The following is a 27,522-nucleotide window of genomic DNA, read 5'->3' as shown; positions in this document are numbered from 1 at the left end:
AGATTTGACACAAATAGTGTTCCTTTTCACAATACATGAGTTTCACAAGTTCACCACTAACTTGGGAACCTCTACAGCTTGCAGTTGTTAACATGTTCATCTTTACAGGTTACTGATCAACGGTACCAGTACCAGACCGGTACCACCTGGTACTGCAGAGAGAGGACAGAAACCAAGAAAAAAAAAAAAGTTGAGAAGAAAAAAAAAAAAAACAAAACAATCCAATGGTTTGGTCAGATGCACACGCAAATGTTAAAAGTGAACAGAAGATAAAGTAAAAGGGAGAAAAATGAAAGTGTGCAGTAATTCAATAATTTATTTTCCACTTTTTTTTTTTTTTTTTAACTTCCCAGATTGATGCAGGAATCTGGGGGTGGGGGTGGGGGTGGGGGGGTTGATGAATTCTTTTTTGCCTTCTTCCTTCAGGCTAATGGCTCTGCAGCAGTTTGTTTCGGCGGGAGAGGTGAACGAGGCCAGCCTGCGAGCCTCCAAAAGGCGGGGTTGCATCCTCCTGTTCGGGGCCTGGCCTCGACGCCCCTCCTGCCTCCTGAAGGGACCCCGTGTTCTGCACAGTCAGGAACGCAGCCCTCCGAAGAGGTACAGGTACGCGTGCACCTTTGGAGAGAGAGGTGGAACCGAGTACATGGGGATGGACCGATTTCAGAGGGAGGGGCTTCCGAGTGGTGGGGGGATGGGTTAAAATAATCTTTTTTTTTTTTTTTTTTTTTAAATCGATTTTTTTTTTCCCAGAAGAGCTCGTTTCAAGTCCTACTGTCCGAAGTCTCTTTTTCCCCCAGCGTGTTTCTTTTTCTTGTTTTAATTTTTTTTTTTTTGCTTGTTTTTAACTTTTTTTTTCTTTCAGCGTAATATCATTTTAAGGGAAAAGAAGTTATTTACAGTGCGGTTGAAATAATGAAACAGACGTGTGAAATCTACCGTAAAGTAAGTCGCACAATACAGGGGGGGAAAAAAAAAGTGGGCTGCTCCATCTCTGGCGCTAAGACGGCCGTGGATGGCTGAGAGACAGGGCGCGGGGCGGCGCGGATGGCGCCTGCCTGTGTTAAGTGGGGATGATCCCGTCACTGCGAAGGCCCCTTTTCAGCTCCAGATCCTCCAGCTTCTTCCATAGCTCCTCCCGCTCCTTCTCCTTCTTCTTCTCACTGCGGGAGGGGAGGAGACGCGTCAGAAAGCACCATGAACACACACACACAACAAACACACACACACACACACACACACACACACACACACACACACAACACACACACACACACAACACACACACACACAACACACACACACCACACACCCCACACACCCCACACACCCCACACACCCCACACACCCCACACCACGCACACACCCCACACATACACACACCCACAAATACACACATACACACACACATACACACACACACACACACACACATACATACAACTGTCACCCAATCACCCAACACTCTCCAGCCACACGGTCAAAGGTCAGATTACTGCTGGCAGGTCATGCATGTGCACGATACCTACAAGTGTGTATGCAAGTGCTTGTGTCGACATAGTCACTTGTGATTAGTGATAAGTGTTCTTGGAAGTGCTTTTACCAATGTTTACATTTCCTTTGTGTCCTGGAATGGCCCAGTGTAAACGCCTTAAAGGCTGTGAGCACTGTGCTAGTACAAACGGCATTTGCTGTTATGCATTTTAATTATTTTTTAAACATATTCATTGCAAAAATAAAAACACAAGCTTTTTTTTAATAAACCAGACATCCTACAGTCATGCTGCTGGTCTAACAAATGGTACTGCAGATACTATTGTTTTGACGACAAATAGCAGAGTGCTTTAGGTGACTCTTACCGCTGGCGGTCTGACTTGTACGTGGCTGTGAGTTCATCAAACAAGGTACTGTTCATTTCCATGAATGCTTTCAGTACATTGTAGACTAAAGCTACTATCGCCCTGAAGATTAGAGAGAGACACACAATACAAAAATGAAAAACACTGTCATGTGAAAATGAACACAAACAAAAAGCAGGCAGTTTCAACAGGAAAACAGGAGGTCAACTCATTCATGCCAGGGGACGGGCAACTTCCCAATGTTTACAGTCTGTCTGTTTTAAAAATTCCACTCGCACCACCTTGTTTCACCCAACATCGTGAACAACAGCGCTTTGTCTCTCCCAGCAAACGTATGTAGAGAGGCCAGGAGAAAACCATGAAAATCATGCCGGTGGCATTAACAGACCGATCGGCTCAAGATAGGCAGTTCAGTGCTGCTTTAGCTAAAGCTGACAATAAAAAACACTCCCAGTGGACATTGTGGATGAGACTCAAAGTGGGCAGTCCAGTGCTGAGACAGTGCAAGCTAGCCGGGGTTGTGTGTATGGGGGGGGCAGGAGTCACTCACGGGTTCCAGTGTTCTTTGGAGATCCTGTAGAGGCTGGCGAACATGATGGGCAGGATGACGCTGGAGTTCTCCTCAATCAGACTCATGATGTACTCGTTGTTCCAATAGTACAATGCCCGTTCTGCCACCTGATGGAGACAAGAGCTTTCTTACACGCGTGTGTGTGTGTGTGTGTGTGTGTGTGTGTGTGTGTGTGTGTGTGTGTGTGTGTGTGTGTGTATGTGTGTATGTGTGTGTGTGTATGTGTGTGTGTGTGTGTGTGTGTGAGATCTCTTCTAAATATCTCTCTTAAACATGACTATTTAAGCTACTTAAGTCAAATGAAACGGGCTTTGTAGCAAAGATTGTATTTCATCAAAAGACAGTAAAATGAAGCGGCAGACTGAACAAAAGAGGCTATTCAGCAGACATCGTTGCAGGATTCTGGTCAGATCGGGTTTTTTGGTATCCTACTGCATAATATGTTTAAGGCTTTTTCCATGTCTTCTTTTAATATATGACACACTCTTCCTGTTGCTGTTACAAGGGTCTGTATTAGTCAAAACCTGGGCACAAGTTCACTGGAATGTCCCAAACACTTGGAGGTCCATCGAGATGGAGGAATCTTAATTTTACTCCAGATATTGTCATGGTAATCCCCAAAAGCAAAACCAAGCTGCCATTGTGCTACAATCATTCCATCAGACTCAACAGTGGCAAAGCCCCTGATGTTTCTCTCGGTGGCCTTTCTGAAATAACCTTCACCTGCCTCCTGGATTTTGACACTAGGACAAATCAGTGCTTTTATGTGTCTGGGATTATTTCAGCAAACTGTCCCTGTCCTTTGTCAATCTGTCCTCTTCCCAGTCTTTGCTGGAAAACATAAATGTGATTCAAATCGTATCCTCTCTGCCAGAAAAGATGTCTTCACCTGGTGAGTCTTAGGAATACTTGCATTTGAAGCAGTTCTGTGATGGTTGCCCCCAAGACAACCACAGGCACATAAAAATTCCACTGTTTGTTACATTGTCACCAGTGGCAAGTAAAGTCTTGCTTGCCTGGAGCATGATGGGAAATGGACAGGAAATTTCACAATTGGAAATCATATCAAGTTTCAGGAAACTCATAAAAGGCAACTCCAATATCATGTTGTTTTAACAAGGAATGCAAGGCTGATTTAAGGGTCAGTTTAGATGCACTTATCAACACACCCCAGCTTTAGAGGAAACCAGCAAATGAGCATTCTCTCGGCTGACCTGAAAGTGTGGGCTGGAGACGCATCTGGAGATCTGCTTGAAGAGCGGCTCCTGGATCTTTACAAACTGTGTGGGCTCAATCACATCCAGGATCTCCTCCAGCTCACCCAGGAACATCACCTGAGGAGACACAACCAGAGATGAATGAACACAGAGAGACTTGGAGTTGTTCACTGTCCAAACTAGAGCAAGGAACTAGGAAGCAGAACAGGGGAGTCAAGTCATGTATGTCATGAATGACTATACACCTGATGACATCCCTCAATACACACATGGTTAACCTGTAAGCCCCCCTTTGGCATGAGGAGAGTTGCTAACTGCTAAATACCCATTTCTGATGAATGGTAGGACTGTGTGAAGTAATGGCATCAAATTAAGGTAGCAATTCATGCTGGATGGTTGTGGTGCTGTTCCGATTAAATAAAATTGGTGAGGCTGGAAAGTTAGGCTAGCTAGGCTAGCTTGTTTTCTTACTACTGTGTAGGTAGCTAGTTAGGTGGCTAGTGTGGCAGCTAAAATGATAGCTTACTAGCTATCGTGATAGCCATTTACAAATTTAGCAGTGTATCAGAATTAAGTTGTGATCATTTTAATAACTAGCTGGCAAACTGATGTCGAACTACCTATTTGGTAAGTATCTACAATTATCATTGCCCACAGATATTTCTTGGACTTCCACAAAAAAGTAAATCACCTTTGCAATTCTTTGTTCAGTTGTCAGTTTCTCTTACATTTAGCCAAAGGCACAAATTTCCTCTTGACATTATGAATATCAAGGGGAATGCTGATGACCTGATTTAATTTTCAGGATACGTGTTTTGTCCAATTTTCTCCAGTAACAAGTACACTGTCAGCTAACATTTTAGCTCTGTAACTGCTGACTCAAGAGAAAGAAGTTAGAAGGGCTTTACTGTATGCTTGATCTGCATGCTAGTGTATATGTCTGATAGAGGAGACTCAATGAGATCATCCAAGACCATCATAATCCTCTGTTCAGAGCATGTGGTTGAGACGGTGTGGTTTTTGGATTCATTGAGATGTTACATGTCATTGCGTTACTGTTCATGGGATAAGTCACTAGATGTGTGGTCGTGCTTTGGTGGCTTTCCGATTGGCTGAGGCAGGCGCTGAACAGGTGCGGCTGCATGAAAAGGAATTCAACGGGAATATGAAACCAGAACCACAGCAGCTTTCTGGTTCATGGTTTTCAGTCTGTGACTGTAGTTCCCTCTGGCTTCTGACAGCAGAAAAGCAACTATGGGCAGCGGTGATAAAGAGGCTAAGTAAAGTAAGGGAAATTACAAGGTGGTAAATTCTGCTTCTGTGCAGGCTACAATGTCCCTCAGTATTAAAACTCACATTTATATTCTACTTCCAAACATGTGGTATAAATAAAATGCATGCTTTCATATCAATCAGGTGACATTCACTGCATCTCCAGCCAGCAGACATGATAATGTGTTTATAAATCTCTAGATGTTCTTATATGATGTGCTTATGTATAAAAGGTATAAGGTATGGAATGTGGGCTAAAAATGAATAGCATGTGACTAATGACAATTTTACCTCTTTCTGACTGCAGGTTTTTGGCCAGAACTTTAGCAAGCCTCTGATGACCTGAATGAGACAAACATGCATTAGCGACCGTAGTGAAATGAACCACTTGCTAATTAAGAGAAAAACGTAGGCTCTTCAGAAAAAAAAAAATCACTTACGGGTTCTGTTAATGCGGGGTCTTTCTCTAGGAACTGTACAATGCAATATGCCAACTGGAAAGGAACAGAAAACACAAAACTTCAGCGTTGCTGAGTGAACAAACTATTGGTAATAATAACAGGGAAGGGAAAATGTACACACTATATAGACAGTACCCACACACACACGCATACGCCTACTCTCACACAAGAACACACACGCGCCACCAGCTTCACCGCCTTACCTGTGCGTGGAAGAGGGAGAGACTCCGGACTGTATGCAGGGGAATCAGCACTTTGACCAGGAACTGTTTGTGTTCAGCCTTCAGAGGCAGAGCGAACCCATTGATTATGCTGTGAAGGCAGAGACGAGACGGTCACAAGGAGAGTTAGCTGGAGGATAGCAAGCAGAGCCTGACAACAAGCAGCCACTACACGTCACAACGCAGCTACTGTCAGATGTCAGCACGCATCAGCCGAGCGGGACAGGCTAAAACACGTCTCAACATGCATGCTATGCGCCGATTTCCGACTTCAGACAGCCTGTTGTCATTTCAGAACATCGGTGTGACAGTACAGAAGAGGGAGCATTACTGTAGCTGGGGGGTGTGGTCAAGTCATCACACCGAGTTCGGTGGCTTCAAACATTCAGTGGCTGGGGAATGATGCACGTACCTTCCCAAAATCTCCAGCAGCTCAGCTACCCCATTGAAGTGCTCAGTTTCATAAACAAAACTGCAGGAGACAGAGAGGGAAGGTGTGTTACATGAATGCACAATGCAACTCACGGGCATTTAGGGTGGGATTTCTGCACACTTACCGTAGAAAAATATTATTAATCTGTTTTCGTATAAAAGCCCGCAGTCCCAGGAACTTCCCGTAAATTCTGTGTAAGACTGTCTTCAGGTAGTCTCGCTCCCGGGGGTCCTCACTGTCAAAGAGCTCGAGTAGCTGTGTGGAGAAAGGGAGTGGGACACTGACACACCCATGTGCACAGAACCCTCATACACCCACATTCAGCTATACAGCACCTTCACACACCCACATTCAGCTATACAGCACCTTCACACACCCGCATTCAGCTATACAGCACCTTCACACACCCACATTCAGCTATACAGCACCTTCATACACCCGCATTCAGCTATACAGCACCTTCACACACCCACATTCAGCTATACAGCACCTTCATACACCCACATTCAGCTATACAGCACCTTCACACACCAGCATTCAGTTACACAGCACCTTCATACACCCACATTAAGTTGTGCAACACCTTCACACAGCAACATTCATTTACACAGTATTCTCATACACCAACATACAGTTATATGCTCCAACAATATCCCCACTGTGACCACCAAAACCCGGGTAATCTCAGATAATACAAGCATGTCCTCATCTCTCTTTGCCCATGTTTCCTGACACATGAATGCAGGGCAGGCACACTGTGGTGCAATATGCATCACCTACCTGTAATACAAATTTCTGGTCAATGTACTTTTTGGCAATGCTGGGCTGGAATTCTTGACTCTCCAAAAACCGTATGAAGAACTCGTATACGAGCTGTGGAAACAGAGAAGGGGAGAGCTATGAAAGATGGGCCGGGCGGCAGCGCGGACTTCAACTGAGGCTGGAGGACGACTGCAGGGGGGTGGGGGTCCTGGGAGGTCAAAACACATGACGGCCAGCATTAGGCACTACTGCCACAGGGGGGCGCAGGTCTCTAGTCTGAAGCCTCTATCACAGTGACGAGGGTTAGTAATATGGGGGCAGGGAGGATGACTGGGGATTAATCTCAAAATTTAGTTGATTGAATGAATTTGGTTTTTAATTCAAATAATACAATATAAGAAAAACAAATGAATGTAAATAAGGTTTTACCAGGAAGATTCTCCTTGAGATATGCATCTCATTTCTAAAGGAGTCCTGGAAAACAGAGCAGTAAGTACACAAAAAAGGGGGTGAGAGAACACCCGCACCAAAACGAAACCAAAAAAAAAATAAAATTAACTCATATGAAAAGAAAAGGATCCAAATGAATCCATAAAACACTGCAATGTTAGAAGACAGAACACAAACCAACCAAAAAAAAGGACTAAATCTACTCCACAGGCAGGGAGATTTCCACAGAAGGGAAGGAAGACTGTCAGGCCAAACAATCGCACGCACGCACATACACACACACACCCACACACACACACACACATTCTGCCTGCTTGGCCATTACAGACTGGTGCAGTCAGCGTTCCCTTCTCAGTACCTGTAAGTGTGGCCATGAAGCCTCAAGCGTCGGTTCATCTTCTTCGGGGTCAAATTCATTACTGTCACTGGGAGGGAGGGTCCGGAATATATTGTAGGACACCTGGGAGAGGAAAACATTACTCTGTTCACAAGGCTTTTCTGCAGCTGCTGTTCCAGCGCAGATGTTGTGGGATGGGCACAATGGAGAGAAGCCCACAGACAGTCTTGCTTCTGTTTACAGTGCACCGTGCTGCCCTCTAGTGGAGGGTCTAAAAAGTAACAATGGGCTTGGGTAGGGTAGGAATGCTCGGACTACGCAAAGAAATCGGGCGAGAAATGTAGTTTCTCACTACCCTGCACATGCTAAGCCTCAACATCTGCAAATATCTGAAAGGCTCTTAGCATACTAACGCTCCGTATTAGTCAGTCTTTTACACATTGCTCGGTGCGGGTTGTGTAAGTGTGAGGAATGCGAAAAATGCAACAGGACGGCACATTAACGCCTTTGAGAATGACATAACCTGTTACGAACACGTACTGAACACACGCCCGCTCAGTCGGATACCGTCACAGGCTCTCCCACAGGCAGCCGCGGTCGGAGGAGTGCCGCAGTGCCTGGGCTGTGGGCCCAGCAGTGAGCCGGCCGCGGATATATATTTAGGGTAAATATTTATATTTAGTTCTCTCCCTCCACACTGCTGGCCTCACAGGAAAATCTTAGTCTGGTCGCAGAGCAGGAATGAGTAACTGCAGCCGGTGCACCACGGGTAAATGCCACCGTGGTGTAGTCTTTTCACGAGCAGCTGAAACAATCTAGATTTGGCAGAGTGACGTTTGTGATTTAAAAAGTATGGCATTTATTCTGGGAGATACGGCGATAAAGACAGGCATGTCAAACGGTTTCTGACTGAAGGCTGCTCTGAGCATCTGATTCCTATCTGTCTCCTTCTGCGTGTTCCTTCGGAGACTATGAAGTACACAAGGCTGAAGGTCATGGGTGTGGGAGGAGGGAGCGGAAGTGTGTGTCCGCACGTGCGCACGTGCGCCTGTGTGCTCACCATTTTAACGACTTCAGGATAGGCCTGCTCCGTCAGGTAGCCCCGGCTGACTGTGACGTAGTCCACCAGCTCGTTGAGCGTGGAGCGCTTGTACTCCTTCATCTTGAGGTCGGACAGCGTGTCCATGAAGTCAAAGACGGTGCAGCACTGCTGCAGCTTCTTCAGGAACAGCTCCGGCTGCTCCGGCGCCGGGACGTCTGCGGGGAGGAGACCAGAGAGAGACAGACGTGAGACAACCCACCCGGGGCAGGAGAGGGAGCAGGAAGAGAGACAGGTGAGACCATCAGGAGAAGAGAAGTAGCAGGAAGAGAGACAGGTGAGACCATCAGGAGAAGAGAAGTAACAGGAAGAGAGACAGGTGAGACCAAGAGGAGAAGAGGAAGAGACAGGTAAGACCATAGAAGAGAGCAAGCAGGAAGAGTGATAGGTGAGACCATCAGGAGAAGAGGTAGCAGGAAGAGAGACAGGTGAGACGAAGAGGAGAAGAGCGGTAGCAGGAAGAGAGACAGGTGAGACCATCAGGAGAAGAGAGGTAGCAGGATGAGAGACAGGTGAGACCATCAGGTGAAGAGAGAAAACAGGAAAAGAAACAGTTGAGACCATCAGGAGAATAGAGAAAACAGGAAGAGAGACAGGTAAGACCATGGAAGAGAGCAAGCAGGAAGAGTGTTGGCAAGACCAACAGGAGAAGAGAGGGAGAAGGAAGAGACACACGTGAGACCAACAGGAGAAGATAGGGAGAAGGAAGAGACACACATGAGACCAACAGGAGAAGAGAGGGAGCTGGAAGAGACAGATAAGGACAGAGAAAGACCTTACCCAGAGAGAGAAAATGAGGTAATGAGAGAACAGCAATGTATAACATGAAAGACTACAGTACAGGAGAATGTATAAGAGAAAGGAAAATGTGAATGGGATAGTGGGAGGTGTCAGTATAAATATTCTAGGTATTTAACAAGCTACATAAATATCATGCCCACCATTTATATCTGTTTAGACTATGTGGTTAGAACTGAGTCGGCTGGAACTCAGCAGGGGAATTGGTATCGATTTACAAGTATTACATAACACCGGTCAGCTTCTGTGCTCGTAAGCTGTGTCTGACAACATATGGCTTTCCTACTGGCGGTCCTATTGAGTGGGGGAATCTGCCAGCTGCAGCTGAGCTACCAAACAGCTCCACTGCAAAAAACCCTGGGAAAGTTTTGCCAATCCCGGGCAAAGAAAGGGGGATAGAGAGAAGAGTGAGACACAGGAACTGGAGAAGAAAGGGAGGTGGGAGAGAGGGAGAGAAAAGAGCCTTCAGGCAGGGCAGAGATTGACTGAGAGAAAGAGTGGGCACAGCCTCCTTCAGATGGTACAAGGTTTCAGGGACTGACGCATCTCATCAGAGCGGTTACTGAAATCACTCCATTCTCTTTCCCTGAATAGGACTGAATGCTGCTACTTGAAAACAGGAAATGGATAAATACTGACACTGAGAGGGATTTGCACCAAACACGTTTGTCCTCAGAGGACCACAGGAAGCATGAACTCTGGGTTAGAGACATTTTAGATGGAGAGAACAAGCCAATGTTGTGAAACACTGAAAAGGGCTCAGCTGGAACAATCTTTCCTTGCATGGCCAGCTGAGCCATTGGGGAAAAATGTGAAATGAGAAAATACAGCACGCACCCACGATCAGAAAAGCCAGTGATGACCCTTGATAGGACATTCTGATACTTCAGGAAAAGGAGGGACACTGCGGGATCAAAACTTTCCAGCTCCTAGCTGGGTTTTGATAAACTACACCACACAGATCTACAAGATTCTACCACAGCTTCTGTAGCAACAGCTCAAACAGTGAAAGAGTGGTGGCATTAAGGCTTGATTTATATGTGTAGAGAGTACTCGCAGGCAGATTGCAAGGGATCATTCATGGCTACTGACAGATGATAGTGCCAGCTGGTGAGACCGGGGTGGGGTGAAGGTGAGGTCTACAGGCAGGGGTTTTTGATTTGGAGGAAATGACCCTTCCAGGACAGGGCACTTGTTAATTGTACCACACAGAACATTCCCCCTGCAACCCCCTTTTTTCGAGCACCGGTGATTAAAACGCTGGGATTAGCAGGAGTTTCCTGGAATGGCCCAGGACGACGGCGCAACTCTCCCTGAATGCGGGCGACGGAGCGATACAGCAGTGTGTGCACGGCCTAATCAGAGCTGGGTGCCATGCCTTTCTTGCTCGATGTAATTACCTGACCTGCCACGGACTGCCCTGGGCCCCTGAGACGCTATGGAGCATTTCAATGGCCTTAAAGGCGGCTATTAATAGCCAAGATAATCACAGAGGAGAGAGTAATCCCCTGCGGGCCACCATCACGGCCTGCAGCTCCGCTCAGGCCCGGGCTACAGGGCTCTCTCACCATCATGCACCTATTCCCCCAGTCTGGAGGAAGTCTGGAGTCTGTATGCAGTCTAAACACTCAAGTGGGGTAGCAGAGAGACAGAGTAACAGTACAACTGAGGTAGGGGAAAGTTCAGCCCTGCACCTTTGAAAGCCCTTCTCATGTATTCTGTATGAACAGAGGAGAGTCAAGTCCTGCCTAGAGCACCTGAGGTCTTCACTGTGGACGGTTATGTCTTTCTGTGACTGTTTCCTCATAGACGTTTACACCCCAGCCGATCAGACCTGTGTGAGAGAAACCTGAGGTGTGTCCTTTCCTGAAACTGACAATAAGGTTTTTAGCTCTCTGCCCTCCTATCGCAACCCAGCACAGGTGTGTTGGGTTGGACGTCACGGAAGCAGGACCAGGGAGAAAGGAGGACAAAAGCCACCGTCACACAGCAACTGCCACCTGTCATCATAACAGAAATTTCATTCTGCTCTCCCTTCAGAAACAGGGACCTTTCACAAGGCCATTCACAGACACAAAGCTATGTATTCTGTTTATCCTTCGTCAAATTTTTTGGTATTATGCTCACTCCTTAATAGTGATTAATAAACCTTTGAAGATCATCTAAACCTGGGAGAATCTGCCCTGATATGAGCCAACTGTTCATTCCACATCGAGCAGCAGTGTTCATGTTAGTGTGATTACATTCCGTTTTTCGCTTTCTCTCTAGCGCTTGGCATGACTCCTGTTAAAACTGGGAGCTCATATTAACTACCTGGTTCTCAGCCAACTAAAAGTACAGGCATTTCTGACCAAAGCAAACCAACCCTGCTGCAATTTTACACCTGTTATCAGGTCTGAAAAGTGACATGTTACATAACATAAACATGCCTACTGAGAAAAAAAAAAAAAAACATGCCGAAACCTATGTGTCATGATCAGCTACTGCCAACTTCTACAGTCAATTGTTTCAAATGAATTCAACTTCACGGGTGATTAAACCGTTTGCTATTTGCGCATCTGTTGTAGCCACGCTCCCAAGCGGAGCTATGACAAACCCTGAGAGGCGTACGCAGTCACAAATACAGCTTCTTTTCCCTTTAAGCTGAATGCTGAAAATACACAGCATGTTCTACGCTAACATATCCAGCATGATAAAGCATTGGGTTTTCCAAGGGATCAGTCTGAGGCCGGACCGAGCCGCTAGTTTTCAGATGCTGGATGAGAGCACTGAGGAAGGTGCAGTTCAGACCACTGTTCCTGCCTCTCCGCAAGGCCCTCGCCCTCCCAGCACCTAGAGCACTTTCAGTGCCTGCCGTCACTCACTCATGATGCAGAGTACTCTAGAGATTCATCATTAAATATCGGTATCAAATTCCTGCTTTAAATACTGTTGACGGATTATATTTTTAAACCTCATTTGTTTTTAAATATCTGAGCAACCAAAGGGTAGTTTGTAATATGAACGCATCAGATAGCCGGCCACTTGAAAACGAAATGAGCCTTCATGACAAGCTTTAAAATGACTTTTGGGTGTGTCTGAGAAGAGGTATGTTTCTGCCGAACAGTGATGTTTAAACAGAAACCAAAACATTTAAATGAAGGTCCTGCAGTGTTGTGTGACAGAGGAATCATCTATTGTTGGATGGCAATTCTCATGACAGTGAAGACACCATTAATTTACCAAAAAGTACCAAACACCAATTAAAGCAACAGTTTCAAACAAGAGTCATTTAAATAAGATGGGCCATCATTTAGTTCATCAGTATATTAAAATCTTTGAATTCTTACTGAAATATATAAAATTTTACAGATCATAAAAAATCCCTTTGGATATGTTCACCTAACCTAAAAGTGAACTTGGTTCTGGACTGATGACTAGTAAAACTGTCCAATGAAGCAGAAAAAGATTATTTCAGTCATAATTGAGTTAATCCTGACAGAACAATTCCTGTGTGTGTCTATTTTTGAAAGAATTAAGTCACAAAAAGGAATTTTTGTTAAATAAAATGTTACAAAAATTGCAGAACTTAAGAGTACTCTAGACATTAAAGTCAACAATTTTATTGTGTATATTAATTCTTGACTCAGTAACTGTACTGGAACTGTAAAAGTGAATGGTACTGCTGAATAAGCATGGCATTGGTACCAGTAGCAATAAAACCTTACAGCATTGAGCCCCAACATCTGCGTGAAACACTCACCTGCTTTCAACAGCAGGGTGCCTCAGTACTCTTAGAGAAAACACAATATTTGCTGTTGAAGTTGTTTTGACAAAAAGCCTCTTCCAAAGGACCAGCTTAATGGCTCGCCACCCAAATCTTCAAGTTAATTTATAATCGCTTAAACCTATTGAAAAGAGTCCAGCCATACTACGTGTGGTTTCAGCTCTGTCGTACCCGCACCGTGTCTTCGTTTGAACCAACCCAGACAGCAAACCCTGACTGGCCGGTCTGAGGCTCCTCGGGCGCAGGCTGGTATCCCCTTTTCCTTGCTCACACCAGAACCGGCTTAGCTTCCCTCAGCGGGGCTACGGCTCCCCTTTATCTCCCAAACCAGGGGATGGGACTCTCACCCGTGCATCCTCCCCATGAGGGAACAGTAATCCTTCCCCCCCCAACCCCACCCTCCCACATCACTCCGCCGGTCTCTGTCGCAGCAGTCCAGAGAGCTTCCTGTCTCCAGGGCTGCGGCCTGCGGCGGGGGAAAACCCCGGTCTATAAAAGCCCTCGCGCACGGCTGAGGTTGGATTACTGCTGGAGAAAGTGAGCTGAGCAAGCAGGTGCGTTCGGCAGGTGACCAGGCAAGATCATGCCAAGTGTGAAGGTCAATATGCATAATATGTACTGTATGCATATGCAAACCAGCACAAACACCAACAACGTCTCCAGGAAAGAATTTGTTCCACTGCTGTCGTTACCCTGCACATCACTATTCCTAGTTCTAGACATTACAGGGTATAGGCTACTTGACAGCTACTGCCCAGCTACTGGACTGATCAGAGAGTTAATGTGATTAGAGATCAGTCCAATAGCTGGACAAACACAAAATGTCATGTATACTAGAACAACTGTAATTGTCAAGTTAACAAACAAGATCAAGATCATACTTGTTTCCAATTTTTACAAATTTTAATCATTTCAGTACTTGGTACTTCACAGAGTGGGTGCCATGTAGTGTAAGTATCACTAAACTATAAGAAGGAGTTTCTGTATGACACTGGAAATTTAGTACTACCACAGTCGGAGCGTCTCACAGCAGACACAAAGAATGAACAAAGTTTTGACCTGAAAATGCTATGTCTAAGACACGTTATCGAATCCTTTTTTAGAAGCGTGAGTAAGGCACCCTTCTGCCAGAAGTTATTAACATCAGAAAGGTTGAGAAGGGCCAAATTATTCAGAAGGAAGGTCTGCCTCTTCAACATACAGACCATTGCAGTCCCTGCCGCTAAACGCTACCTATATGTCCCCCACATTAAGAGTAACCCGCTCCTAAACAACAAACATTACAACTGTAAAGCATTATGTTTTTAAAAAGTCAAATATATGGGATGATACATATGCTTACATCATATATAAGTTTTACTTTAAAATGATATATGAAAGTAACTGTCCAAATATGGAACTACTTCAACCTTAAAGATGCATTTTTCAGTGCGTAAAGCAGCCGATTAACTCCTATCTGGTAAGTGCATCTAGATAAAGACGATTATCGGTCAAATGGATAACAGTACGTTATCCTAACTGAATATATGATGTGGGCTACTTCATATATATATATAAAAGAAGAGGACAGAGGAGAATGTTGAGCACCCACCAATTCAAGACGTGCTCAGCTCAGTCTACAAACACCTGCCTTCTCAGGAGCAAACTCTCAGAGCAGCTAACCTGCATGCTAACCTGAACATTCTGTTCATCTCCCCAGCCGACAGATTTTGTGCCGCGTTCACACGCTTTGAGCGTCCTCCTACACTTTTTCATTGGTGTTATTTACAAAATGTGAGCACATGGCTTGAGCGTGCAGCGGAGATGTCATCCGGGGTGACAGGTCTTTCATCCTCCGGATCACACACATCCTGACAATACGCGTGTCTGTGTTTACAGAAATGTTCTGGAATTTACAAGTCTTTCTGAACTTTTCAGGCTTCAAGGCAACTTAAAAAAAAATCGTCAATCCACTGAAGTGGGCGACCTGACATGTAAAAACTAAGACTCATTAATAAACACGCCTGGCTCTTCTTAGTGCTGTGAATAAAAAAAATACTACACGACTAATACAGCGGGGGAAAAATACAATACGGCTACAGTGCACAACAGTTTTCAGGAAGTAAAAGCCGTTAGGTTCATGAAACTAAAACACAGCTCGGCACCACTTCTCCTGGAGCGTGAGATGGCCTCAGAAACAGGTTTCACTCTCTCGCTGTCTCCAGGACAGAGGCACCAGCAGAGGAGCGTCCTGCTTCGCGGTAATCTGCGCACATGCTGCGCTCGCACGTGCTGCCTGTGGGAAGCGTGCGGCTATAAACGGCCCCCTCGTCAGCACAACCCTTCACCTCACGCAGCCTCTCGGCTCTGCTCCTGCTGCCCTCCCCGACCTCCCCCCGCTCAGACCAGGCTGCCCGCTCAAGGCTAGGGAGAACTGCAGCTCAGAAGCCTTCACAGGTCTGTTTTTCAAAGTAAGCAAAGGTGGGGGGGTGTCCAAACATCAACCGAAGGTACCGCGAGGCCTCTGCCCCGCTAAGATGTGCTAAATAAGGGACAACACCCTCAGACGGAGTGAGAGGGAGTGAGGGTGGAGCAGAGCTCGTAATGACAAAAACAGAGACACCCCCCCCCTCAACGCCAAGAAGAGCGCCGCTGCGCCAGCCCGCGCTCAGCGGCTTGCTCAGCGAACGCAGAGCATTTCCCAACACCAGACCACCGAGGGGAGAGCCACGGTGTCCGGACCACCCCTGGGTCACTGCTCGCACCTCCTCACCCGAACCTGCCCCCTCCACCTCCCTGACAGCTGAGCGGAACATCCGGCCATGCCCAAGACACTCCCAAGCAAGCACAGCAACACCGCGCACCGGGGCACAGTGGCAGAGAGGGGGGTGCCTCCCACCCCAAGCAGATATACAGACCCCCCCCCAGTGCGTGAGGACTCACTCAGTCAAGCTTCTGTCTCTCTGCGGAGCGTGCAGCGAGGTGGGCGAGGGCAAAACCGGCCGCTTCGGGGGGCAGCGGTGAGGATCCACAGGGAAGAAGCACAGTGGCCCACCCTTCCTGCTGCTTGTTTAGAACTGGTGGGACGTGGAGGCTGTAAAGAGACACCTCGGGGATCGGATTACCCCTGCAGGGGGGGTAGGGGGAAGAAGAGAGCGAGGGAGCTGACCACAGGGGAAAAAAAGAGAAGGGAAGGCTGGCGAGGGAAGACGGCGAGCTGCCGCAGAGCCCGTGACAGCCTCTGCCTCTCCCCTGCCGCCGGCCTGCTATTTATGCTCGCCTCTTTATTTCTGCCCATGAGGTCAGGGTGACAGTGATCCGTCTTCCACCCGGCGCACAGGGGGTGGGCCTTATTTTAGAACTGGAGCGGGCCCGGCCTGCCCGACACGGGGGAGCGGTCGGCCGGGGCGAGCGCACCGATGAGCACCACGATGGCTGCAAAGGCGGAGGGAGAGGGACCCCGGGGCACGGCGGTGCTGGTGGTGGCGGCGGGGTGACAGCTTGTCCCGAGCTGGCCTGCTTTTCGGACAGGACAGGCTCGCCCCTCCCTCCCTCCTTCTGCTGCCGCTCCGTCTTGCATCGTAAAGAAGCACTAATCCCCCCCCGCCAGGCCTTGCGCCAAACCCCTCTCTCCCGTTCTCAGTATACTCAGCTGTGAACGCACACAACCATTCAAAAAAGCATGCAATACAAAAAGCACACAAAAACAGAGGGCCTTTACATGGACACAAACGCTGCAACAAGCTTCTGGTAGTGGTACAAAGCTGTATCACCATGGCATTACCGGAGAATGCCTTTTCCAAAGCTACCCACAACTGGAGCTTACAGAATGACCTGGCCTGGTGAAATGCAAAGAGGAAAATAACCATGTGAGGATGACAGGTGCATACCCAGTGGCTCCATGCGCTTTGGAAGCAAGTGTACAGCCTCACTGTACAGAGATGGCCTGCTGGAGTTGTGGGTTGTGGACTACGTTTAGAAAGGCTGAGACTACATTTCCCATCAGACCTTCCAGGGAATGTTACAAGTTGTTGAGCTGGAGATACTCAGTTTTCTGTCAGAGACTGAGATTACACAGACACAATCACCTCACAGCTGAGGGTTACAGCCCCTGTGCTGGATCTTTTTACTCATTGCAACACTCCTAATTCTGTTCCAGATGGAAAACTCAGTGCTTTAATCTGAGTATCTGTTTCACTGTATAATCACAAAGTGCTTTCAACTCTCATTTGACAGGCTGCAACAATAACCTGGAAGTACTAATTCTGATCACATCACACATTAAACAGCTTTAGTAATTGTTTTTAAACCCATTCCTAAACAGGTACATGCATTCAAAGATATTCTGATCTTGACGTATGCTTACATGCTTGAAATTTGTACCATACACAAATATATATAGTGACATTAATGGCTACATATGAACTTTCCAAAAATATTTTTGATTTGTTTAACACTTTCTTGGTCAGTGCATAATTCCATTTGCGTTATTTCATAGCTACCAGTCTAAAACATGGAAAATAACCAAAGAATAAAAGCTGTGTCCAAACTTTTGACTGGCACTGTACATAATTAGGAAATAACGTGGACGAGTTTCTGCTATGGAAATGAACTGCTGTGAATCACTATATCAGTGAGAAGAAAATGTACAAATCCAAACCTGTAAAAAAAACAGCTCTCTATCTCTGTGTTTGCCCACCAGTCGAGAGCTGGTGAGTGAGTCTAACTCTCACACTTAAAGCTGTTACCGGTGCTCGATTAGTGCAAGTGGCAGCGCTACAATAGCTAGCAGAGAGGCTATGAAAGCCACTTGCTCAGTTGTTGCAGGTTTTGATAAGGACTTACACAAGAGCAGAAAAAAGGCAGAGAGGGCAAGTGCGGAGAGATTTCCTGACTTTGTGGCCGTGCTCGGGCCCCGCCCCGCATGGAGGGCTTTCCTGAGCCCTGCAGCAACAGGACACGTGCCACGGGAAGAGGAGCAGTTTCCTGTCTCCCCCGCCCCTCCCACCCCACAACCCCCCCCCCCCCCCCCCCAAAACCTCCAACCTCCACAAGTCTGTCCCAGCCTTCAGCTGACACAGAGTGCCCAGCTAGATACCTACAAGGGAGGATGACCAGTTTGAATGTATGTCTCACCCTCACGCTGGGTCACAGTGCCAGAGGACTGAGATTATGAATCCCCACAATAAAAGGGTGGGTCTGCCGTTAAGAGCCTCGAAATGAGGGCACGGTCCTGGAGGGATCAGAAGAAATGCGGGGGTTTAAACGCGAAACAGCTGCCCGCTGTGACATCTGTGCCGCGCTGCCACCTACACAAGGGTCAAGCCTGCTACGGGCAACCAGAATGGCCACAATTGTACTAAAAGGGAACTTTGTCATTCTGTGGTGATTAGATCATTTTGTACACAGCTGCTTCTGTATAAGCCATAAAATCATCCTCCACAGACACTATACTCACAACACAATACTACTCAAATACACTCTATATATGAAAACTACTGTGTGACACAAAAGGATGATGCAGCCAGAGGCCAGAGCTAGAGGCTGCGATCCATTGCATAGCTATAGTCTATATCTTACTTTCCCTCACACTTGGATCTTTGGTAGACTTTGTAGCAAAAAATGGATTACTGTGCAGAAATTTGCATCAAAACACTGGAACAAAGTTGACAACTTCATGCTGTGAGTTTTATTCATGCAAACATCATTCAAGCCTTATGCCTGCTTCTTGCTTCTGAAAATCAACTTCCTTAGTGTACACTCTAGAGCACCAGATGCATAAACAAGGCATCCAATAGCTTTCCCAAAAAACTGTAACACCCAAACTTTTCATTTGTCTTTCTCATACATATGAAGCTCATTTATTCATATTAAGCTCACACACACACAGAAGTACACATACAGACACATATATAATACTGAGATAACTAAAGTGGCTCTGAAAGTGGCATGAATTTGCATGGATATGATTAAAAGCAGTACCTCACAGGGAGTCCTAATCAGAATGTCCACTTCAAAGCTCATCCCAAAAAGAGGTCTGGTGCGGGTGCCGCACGCACATACCCGCCCACGCACTGGAGGCACGCACCCCCACTGGGGCAACGATCGGGCGGGATTCGGATTCCTGTCTGTTTACATTCCAAGCATCCTTCCTCGCCACCTCCCCGAGTCACCAGCTGTTCCTGACTCGCACTGCCTCCTGCTGGCTGGAGGGGGTGCGGCGTCTCCGACCGACACGCGCCAGGCTCGTGGAGTTGGCCTTTGGGGAGCGGAGGCCCAAACCCTCACCCCACCCTGGGAAGGGACTGTCCTTGACCATGGCTCAGGCTGCTCTTGTGTGAGGCCTACGCGGCCGAGCGCACATGCATGTACATACACACCGGCCCCCTGGCGATGGTGTCCGCTAATGCGTGACACGTGATCAGGGACTGTGACATGTGATCAAGGACATCTCTGTCCTGCCACAGTGACAATAGGCTGACTAAAGTATAGAGCTAGTCAATGCAGACCAACCTCTCATCTAAAATGTGGGCATTAGGGTGGTGCAGCAATCTCTGTGTCATCACTGTTTTTGTGAACAATCATCAATGCATGGACTGGAAAATCAACTGGGATGGTCTTACACACAGTGTACACATCTCATTTTTGGCTGCTTTCATTCTCAGAGCTCACAGAGAAGTGGCATTCTGCTCAGACCACAGCTTTCGTTCTCATACCTCACAGAAAATTGATTCTGTTCATATCTTTAGCCGTTCTGCTCATGTGACCATGCAACAGAAGCACATTATACTGGATTGTTTTCTCTGTGTATTATTTATCGTCCCTTATCTTCTCATCCTTTCTCCCAGAAATCTCCACTTATACTGTCACCCTCCAGATACAAATAAAGGTATTTTTGCCCAGAATATAAATATGGAAATATAAATAGAACTATCAAAGTGCACGCTGGCCTGTGATGTAACATTTAAACAGAGAAGGATGTGTTCAGGAAAGGCAGAAGGGGTCTTGAGAAACAAACAATCCCAGTATTATACTGTCAGGATGATGGCCATGGAGTTCTGCTGACAACACAACTCCCCTATAGGAGGTATTCACCAATGAAGCAGAGTATCCTCTAACGCTGTGGGAGAAAAGACCATTTCTTTTTGATGGCAAAACTTGCCACACAGTCTATCTTAAGCACAACCAGACTGTGAAAGATGGTTCGCGCAGCAAGGAATAACATAACGTCTTAGCCATTGCCCTTAAACCAGAAACAGTGGTCATTGCTGGTACCAGAACTTGATCTTTGATTAAACATTTATTCTTACAACTGTTTATCAGATACTACTGCTTAAAGCTGGAAAGAGTCCATTGTTTATAGGTCATTCAAAAATTAGAAGGAAGTAAGCAAGTTCATTGTATTAATATCACATATCATAATGACTTATCTAGGTTTTCAATCATACTGTCAGATCAAGCTTGACTTTTTACATGGAGTGCTCTTACAGGTTCTGTCACAACCCCACTGGCTTTAGACTGCAGTCACTCTTCGCTGAGCTTTCGGAAATCTCTGGGTGCAGATGTCACACCACAGCACACAGGCTAACTTTTCGAGCGCTCTACCTGAACAGGAAAAAAGGCTGTCCACAGGCTGTGCTAATTATCCATCCCGGCCTCAATCAGCCACGTCCTGTGGGACCGGACAAAACAATTACTGCAAGCTCAAATGGTACCTGAGCAGTAATGAGCAGCCAGCTCTGTGTCCGTCTGGACCCTCAGCGTGCAAAACACCGCAGGAGATACGTACAGCGCTCACATAGAGCAGGGGAATACAATCACACCACACTACACCTTATACACTCCCTTACAGTGTAACATACCTACAGGGGGGTGACTCCTCCAAAGGTTTCCTCTCCCCCACGTTGCTGAAAATTGAACTCTCTCACCAAGTACAAACATGTATCCATGAAACGTGATTTGACATGCGAGGTGCACGACAGCATCACCCGGTCTGACGACACATTATGAGCTCTTGAGTAGCCAAGAGAAATGGTGCAGGGAACAGCAAGTGTCAGAGTTCAGAAACCCACTGACATCATCAGGCTGCATTTCACAGAGCACTGGTTTGTGAGGCAATTTCAATAAGACTTTCGTTTGTTGAAGTACACATCAAATTCAGCAATAGGTGTGGCAGACGTGTCTCTTCCACCCATCATTCCGCACGGCATGAGTTTGGAAAGTGACCTCAGCGTATGATCTTTCTCAGTTCAGATAACTTCAGAATTCCAACTCACACTCAAAATGAAAAAATGATTTTTCAACAGAAGCACAAAGCCAAGGGTAGAGGTATGAGTCCCTGCTGGATCCGAGCGTGTCGTTAAACTGGCAGTGTGGCGGAAACGCTCAGACGGGCCTTACCTTTCAGCAGTGGCAAAGGCGTGAGCTCGATGGGTTTGCCCTGAGATCGGAACTGTGAGGAACTCTGCGACCTCTTCTGTTTGGCCTTCCTGACAGACTTCCGGGAAAATCCGTCCACTTTGTCCACTGATGGAGGTGTGGTGGCTGTTGAGGACATAGCCCTGCTGGGGGGGGGAACACACACAGAAGGAAGGGTCAGCCACTCACAACGCAAACAGTCAGCGCTCGCAGGCACACGCACGCACGCACAAACGCCACCAATCAGCGCTGCCGGCACACCCCGCCGCAATCACGTGCGGCTGCTGGAGAGAGCAGAAGCTCCAAGCAACCATCCGCCTGCTCCCGGTTATCTTTCCCACCCTTTGATCAGAGTATCACGATCCCCAGGAGGCAACACACGAAAGCTGCAGAGCGCCTCTTCCCTGATGGAATGTTTTGTGACAGCAACATCAAAGCGATGAGGCATGCCGTAACCAACCCTCACAAAATCACCACCAAAGGAAGACACCGATGGCTGCATGGGTCACGATTAGCACAGACCTCGGACTACCACATGACAAATTAGGGTCACTAATCTAGAACTAATCTAATAACGCCGCTCCAGAATCCTGATCTGCGAGGCCCGGGCCCCGATGTGGAATTCCAGCTTTGCTCGCTATCAGCTGCTGGAATCAGCCACACGTGCAGGGGAGGTCAGGAGCCCCGGAGTGTTGCGTTGAAGTCCCACCGCGCTGAGACGGACGGCGTACACCCAGGCAGCCGAGCAGAGCAGAGAGGAGCACGAGCAGGAGCAGCAGCAGGCGCGGGGGGGGGGGGGGGGGGGGGAGGAGCCAGCGGCAGAGCCAGCACAGTACAGGAAGCAGGGTGTGTATCAACATGGTGCAAGCGCAGACAGGAAGAGCAACAGGCAGGGCCCTCCGCCGCTCACGCAGCACGCCGCAGACGGTGGCACTCAGCGCCCAGTGTCCGACGCCTAAAAGCTGCCGAGTACACTTCCCTGCCTGAAGGCTACACAAGTATTTTCTTCCACAGGTCTACAGTTAGCCTATTGGTAATGCCTACATAATTGCAGCTTTTGCTCAGTTGAATTTTAAGAGGTCAGACTGTAACTCCTTCCAAGTCCCAATCGATATCGCATACATGGGGATGATCCAATGCAAGTGCCTGTTATTTTATGGCAATTGAACCAACTCCTCTTGACTGTGGACTTCCAACCACACGAGAGGCGATGTATGTGTGCTGTTTAAAGCAGGGTGCTTCCAGATGCACTGTGCTCGTTACCGCCCTCTGGGACTTATTCCTGGTTGCGATCTGAACCTGTCGCTCCATGTGACAAGCTGTCAAAGGTGCGTCATGCGGTCATCACTGCTTATCTACAGTGTCCCGCACACTGACTCACTGCATACAGCAGAGAGCATGGTCCGGTTAGCCCGGCACAACTCCACCGGAGGCTAAAAAGCTCAAACACCGCCCTGTGGGTTAAAGCTTACCATTCAAAGTGTGCATTCAAATCTATACAAAGCACCAGTGTTCCAATGTCAAGGGCACACACCAGGATTCACAAATGACAGGACAAAAAAAAAAAAAACATGCCAGTAGATCCCATTGCAACTACACTACTGAACACTTCCTACCGTTAAGGAAACACAGTGCAATCTGAAAGATGCTTACCGTTATGCACCGCTTAGTCACAACAAATACACTGTCAGCGAGTGCTCAGACAAAGCAAGGACAGCCCGTGGTTAAACCGGGGGGGAGCGCGGAGGGCAGGCCGGCATACAGCATGTGCCGATCTCCCTCCCATGCATCCCTCTTACATAAGCAGCCAGATGACATCTACGCGGGCGGGGGGATTAAGGGCCGCCAGCCGAAGGGCCTGCCCCGGCCCAGCGCAACAGGAAGTCAACAGGCATTAGCCCCTGCTGCGAGGAGGCCCCGGCGCTCTGAACGCGGAGCAGGGCGAGAGTCGCGGGAGGGGGGGAGCCGGGGTTCGGCGGGTGGGCCTCGCTGCGGAACAGAGCTCCCAGTGCATTCCACATTAGGTGTGTGACCCCCCGCGGATGAAGTGATCTTTCTTCTCAGATTTCCCCCCCACCTGCCTGGCCATTTGTAGCAGACCCACTTAACAGGTTCTCATTCTGCTTTGATGAGTAACAAAATGGCTTTTTTCACATTCAAAGCCTCAATACACTCCCGCTTGTCAAGGTGTTCTAACTCTTCCCTATGGTTTAGTTCTCAGAAGGAGATGCACCAAGGATCTGGATAGCTGACAGCATTACCTCATACACTTCAACTACCCCATGGTACAGGAGCAAAATTAAAACACAGTATGGACACAGCAATCCCATAATGCACCACGGCACATAGCAATGCGTCCATAAAAAGCAGATAAGGAGAAAGAACAGCAGCGATGGCAAAGATGAAACTACCAGCACATGGCCCTTATCTCCAGCCATAAACTTTAGGGACTTTGGAAGGTAAGCTATCAACAGGTGGAGATTAAAATTACATGCCTTGTAATATCTGGAAACATTGAAAAAGCCTTCATGTCACATGCACATACTTTGGCACCTTATGAATTTGGCCTCTGATAAAAATGGGATAATGTGCAAGGCTCAATATGCCTTTTTAGAGTCAGGCTTCAACCATGCAATGATCTCAAGATATTTGACTACTTTAGAAAAAAATGTTTTCCCTTCTCGAAAAAACAAAAATCCACATTTTGCATGGATGGTGTCCACTCTGTGTATACTTACCGCTGGAAGGAGAGAGCATGGCTTGAAGAGCATATTTTCCCACAATCACACAAGTACCTGCAACATGTAGCCCCAAAGTTGTTTGCAGCATTTGGGGCTGATTATGGAGCATGCAAATAGCTACATGAACAGCAACCACATCATGGCCACCAGAGGCTAACGCATACCTAACTCCTTCCTACACTTCAAGAATGTCTCACCACACTGAGCATAACATGCAGCTTTAGGGAAACATAATACCTGCCTGGCTCTAACTGAACTGAAAACCTCCACACAATTCTTCAACAGACTCACTTGTGGGCATCAAAATGCACCCGAAGGAGAGCAAACTATTAAGTGCGGCCCCAACTGAACAACTCATCATGATATATACACGCCTATTTACTTCCAAGATGACCCTCTTGATTACACATAAATAATTTAGTGGTGTGGTGGGCAAATGTACCCTTTTTTCAGATGGTGTATCTTCTGCAATGCACTAGATGGACACAGTGTCAGAAATCACTGATCTAAATAAAACAAGCTGAGGAGACAGTGTCTTCCAACATTGTGAAATGAGGCAGGTCCTTCTTTCTCCTGCTTGCTGGCCAACATCAGAAAAACAGGTAAGGCTGTAGGGGTCTGGGAAGAACAGGTGATGGTGTACTCTAAAAATTCCATCAAGTCATAAGTGGGAGAGGCAGTTTATATCATAAACTTGCCGCCACCTCTATGTACCCACCAATCTTGTAAAGTTGCGAACTGGTGACGACTCGAGTGCAAACTATACACAGTGCCGACCAAATTGCCTTTGAGGAATAACAGACCGAGATACCACCACAACAGTAGCTGATGAATTTGCCAGTCTCAAAATCACAGCAAAGCCAGACACTAGACTAACTGCTACTGTGTCTTGGCCCTTGAGCAAAAATACCGACGAGCTAAACAGAAGCTGAGCAAACTGTAAGTCGACGGCGACGAATCCGACTGGGAGTAGCTAGCTAGTAGTTTGACATTTCAAACGTCTGTAGCCAGCCAAGCAAAAACGAAAACATTGCGTCAAAGGATTGTTTCAAAGCCCAAATGAAAATACAATTCCTTAGCTAACGATGTAGCTAGATATTTGGATGGAACAACATGCATTTTCCCACAACTATCTCCAGAAACTTAGGCTAACGGCAGCTAGCTATCCTGCTAGTATCACAGCCAGCTAACAGCCGTTAGCCGTTAACGGTACTGTACTGACTGCTGCCAGCTGTAAATTTAATCCTGATCACATCCTCCGCGGCATATATATTAGCTAACTAGTTTAGCAGCACGCTGTTGGTATATTTTCCATAATTTTGTTTTAGATCATAAAGTGTAGCAAGCTACCTCATATCTAACGTTACACTATATATTGCTAACGTTAGCTGTTCTTTGAAGCTGGGTAGCTACCTACCTTCTGACAAACAAAAATGTGAGCGTGCTAACTTCAGTGTTCTTTCCGTGCTGTTTTTTGCGCTGTCTTGCTAGCTAGTTAGCAGATCCAGCTAACCTAGCTGTCTACCTATAAGCTAGCTAGCAAGCACCTCACGATAATCATGAATAACACAGCTTGCTAGCGACTGTTAATAGGCCTAGATGGATAGCAAGCTAATCATCACAGACCCGTAGTGAAGACTTCTAGCATCGTTGAGTCTGATACTTTATAGCTCGCAAGCTAGGTTAACCAGCAAGCTGTGAGAGATAACTAACGTTACGCTCGGTGGCTGTCCAGCTTGATAGCTAGTACACAGCCACAGAATGGTGCTAGCTTGTCAGCTAACGTTAGTGCAATTTTTAATATTTTAGGAATGATCCTCATTTACTCGCCAACGTGTGACTGATGTTGCTGTAGCTAGCTAAATATGTTATTAGCTAGCTAGCTAATACCGTGTCACAGACGAGAGATCCCTCGCATTACTGAAATTAAGTGCACATACCAGAAAGGGCTGTAGGAAGGCGAATGGACTGTATCATACTTTACCTTGATCCTCTGTGTTTCGGAGCGGAGATGATGACAAGGAGTGATCCTAATTTAATAGTATTTGAACAAGGATGTTTTCAGTCCTGTGCAATGAGCCTCTCCTTGCAGCGGCAATAGCAGAAAAAGCTATCTTGGCCTTTTTAGACAGCCAAACCCACAAGCACCTTTTTACCTTCTAACGAAATAATCCTCCGAGTCCCATTAATAATGAAATACGAACGTATAAAAAGACGAAAAGAAATGAATCACATTCCCTGATAGTTTACGGAATCGCCTGCTTGCAGCGCACCCCCGTGTTTTCTGGTTATTTTTCTTTTGACTCTGTTTAATTTAGGGCAATCTCTTTTCACCCTATTGTCAATATTACTGGGCTGAGTCCATGGCACACATAACACAAGCACATTCTACCGTGCTGTTCAGCTCGGGCCTATGGCCGACGCCTATTGGCTGGTTTGAAGGAAATAAGCGATTGGGTTGGGTTGCCGATGACGTCTATCATTTCGCAAGTGGAGACGCTCCGAGAGAGATGAATAAGTAAGATCGGTTGTAGAGAATAGGGGTAGGAAGGAGATTGGAGAAGGTGGACCATTCCCCGTATGGAATGAGGCTAAACCTGTTCGAAGCCCTTCCCTTGCCGTGCTATACAAAGGTACCGTGCTATATTGTACAGAACTAGAGCGAACTACACTTTCTTATAATTGCTCTTAGCAAAACTCATTCTGTGCAGCGCCGTGGACCAAAGGACAAGGATTTACTCTGGCATCTGGCTCCGTTCGGAGAAAAGGATTAAATGGGGATTTTTTCAGGAACTAATACCACACACTCTAGAGCAAAATGTTACATAACAATAACAACAAAAACAACGATTATGACAAGCATGAACGTGCAGAAATCAGAGACATTGAAAAATATTTACAAAGAATGAAAGTAGTAGTTACAAATAATACGTAATAGTCATTATGCCTATGATAACAGTTAATGTAGTTTCATCGTATGAATTAACAGAAAACTGATTTATCCTTTTCCTTACTGTCTCTGAGAGGGTCGAATGTATATTAAAGGTTAAGAATCAATCCAGGAGCGAACAGATTACTCTGACTAGAGGTTGACGTGTTGATTTTGTGTTTTGCTCTTGGGCGTTTACTGCATGAAATACA

At 46.7% G+C, this 27,522-nt stretch overlaps 1 protein-coding gene across 5 annotated transcripts; it reads right to left on the bottom strand.

Moving 5' to 3' along the window:
• Positions 1 to 376: 376 nt before the first annotated feature.
• Positions 377 to 26,760, bottom strand: ppp2r5eb (protein phosphatase 2, regulatory subunit B', epsilon). Of its 5 annotated transcripts, none has more exons than XM_036541937.1 (14): positions 26,366 to 26,760; positions 21,623 to 21,786; positions 8,641 to 8,837; positions 7,602 to 7,703; positions 6,812 to 6,904; positions 6,156 to 6,286; positions 6,011 to 6,070; positions 5,581 to 5,689; positions 5,357 to 5,410; positions 5,208 to 5,258; positions 3,642 to 3,761; positions 2,407 to 2,534; positions 1,857 to 1,958; positions 1,061 to 1,160 (listed from the first exon to the last, which is right to left on the bottom strand). In XM_036541937.1, exons 2-14 carry the CDS (start codon positions 21,777 to 21,779, stop codon positions 1,061 to 1,063), a joined length of 1,404 nt encoding a protein of 467 aa, XP_036397830.1. In that variant the 5' UTR covers positions 21,780 to 21,786; positions 26,366 to 26,760. The 5 variants fall into 5 exon arrangements, with proteins under 5 accessions (XP_036397832.1, XP_036397830.1, XP_036397831.1 ...); XM_036541938.1 differs by having other exon boundaries at positions 21,623 to 21,783; XM_036541939.1 differs by lacking the exon at positions 26,366 to 26,760 and having other exon boundaries at positions 377 to 1,160; positions 21,623 to 21,779.
• Positions 26,761 to 27,522: the final 762 nt, after the last annotated feature.

The sequence above is a fragment of the Megalops cyprinoides genome, chromosome 12 (genome assembly GCF_013368585.1).
Source record: "Megalops cyprinoides isolate fMegCyp1 chromosome 12, fMegCyp1.pri, whole genome shotgun sequence".
Lineage (NCBI taxonomy): Eukaryota > Metazoa > Chordata > Actinopteri > Elopiformes > Megalopidae > Megalops > Megalops cyprinoides.
This window is presented reverse-complemented; position numbering and strand designations above follow the sequence as displayed.

Excerpts from the sequence above, each read along its gene's own strand:
- ppp2r5eb (XM_036541937.1), bottom strand. The coding sequence starts at position 21,779 with ATGTCCTCAACAGCCACCACACCTCCATCAGTGGACAAAGTGGACGGA. Across the intron at positions 5,259-5,356 it reads ACCCCGCATTAACAGAACCC|GTCATCAGAGGCTTGCTAAA; the intron begins GTAAGTGATTTT and ends TGTCTCATTCAG. Across the intron at positions 1,959-2,406 it reads TCCAAAGAACACTGGAACCC|GGCGATAGTAGCTTTAGTCT; the intron begins GTGAGTGACTCC and ends TCTAATCTTCAG.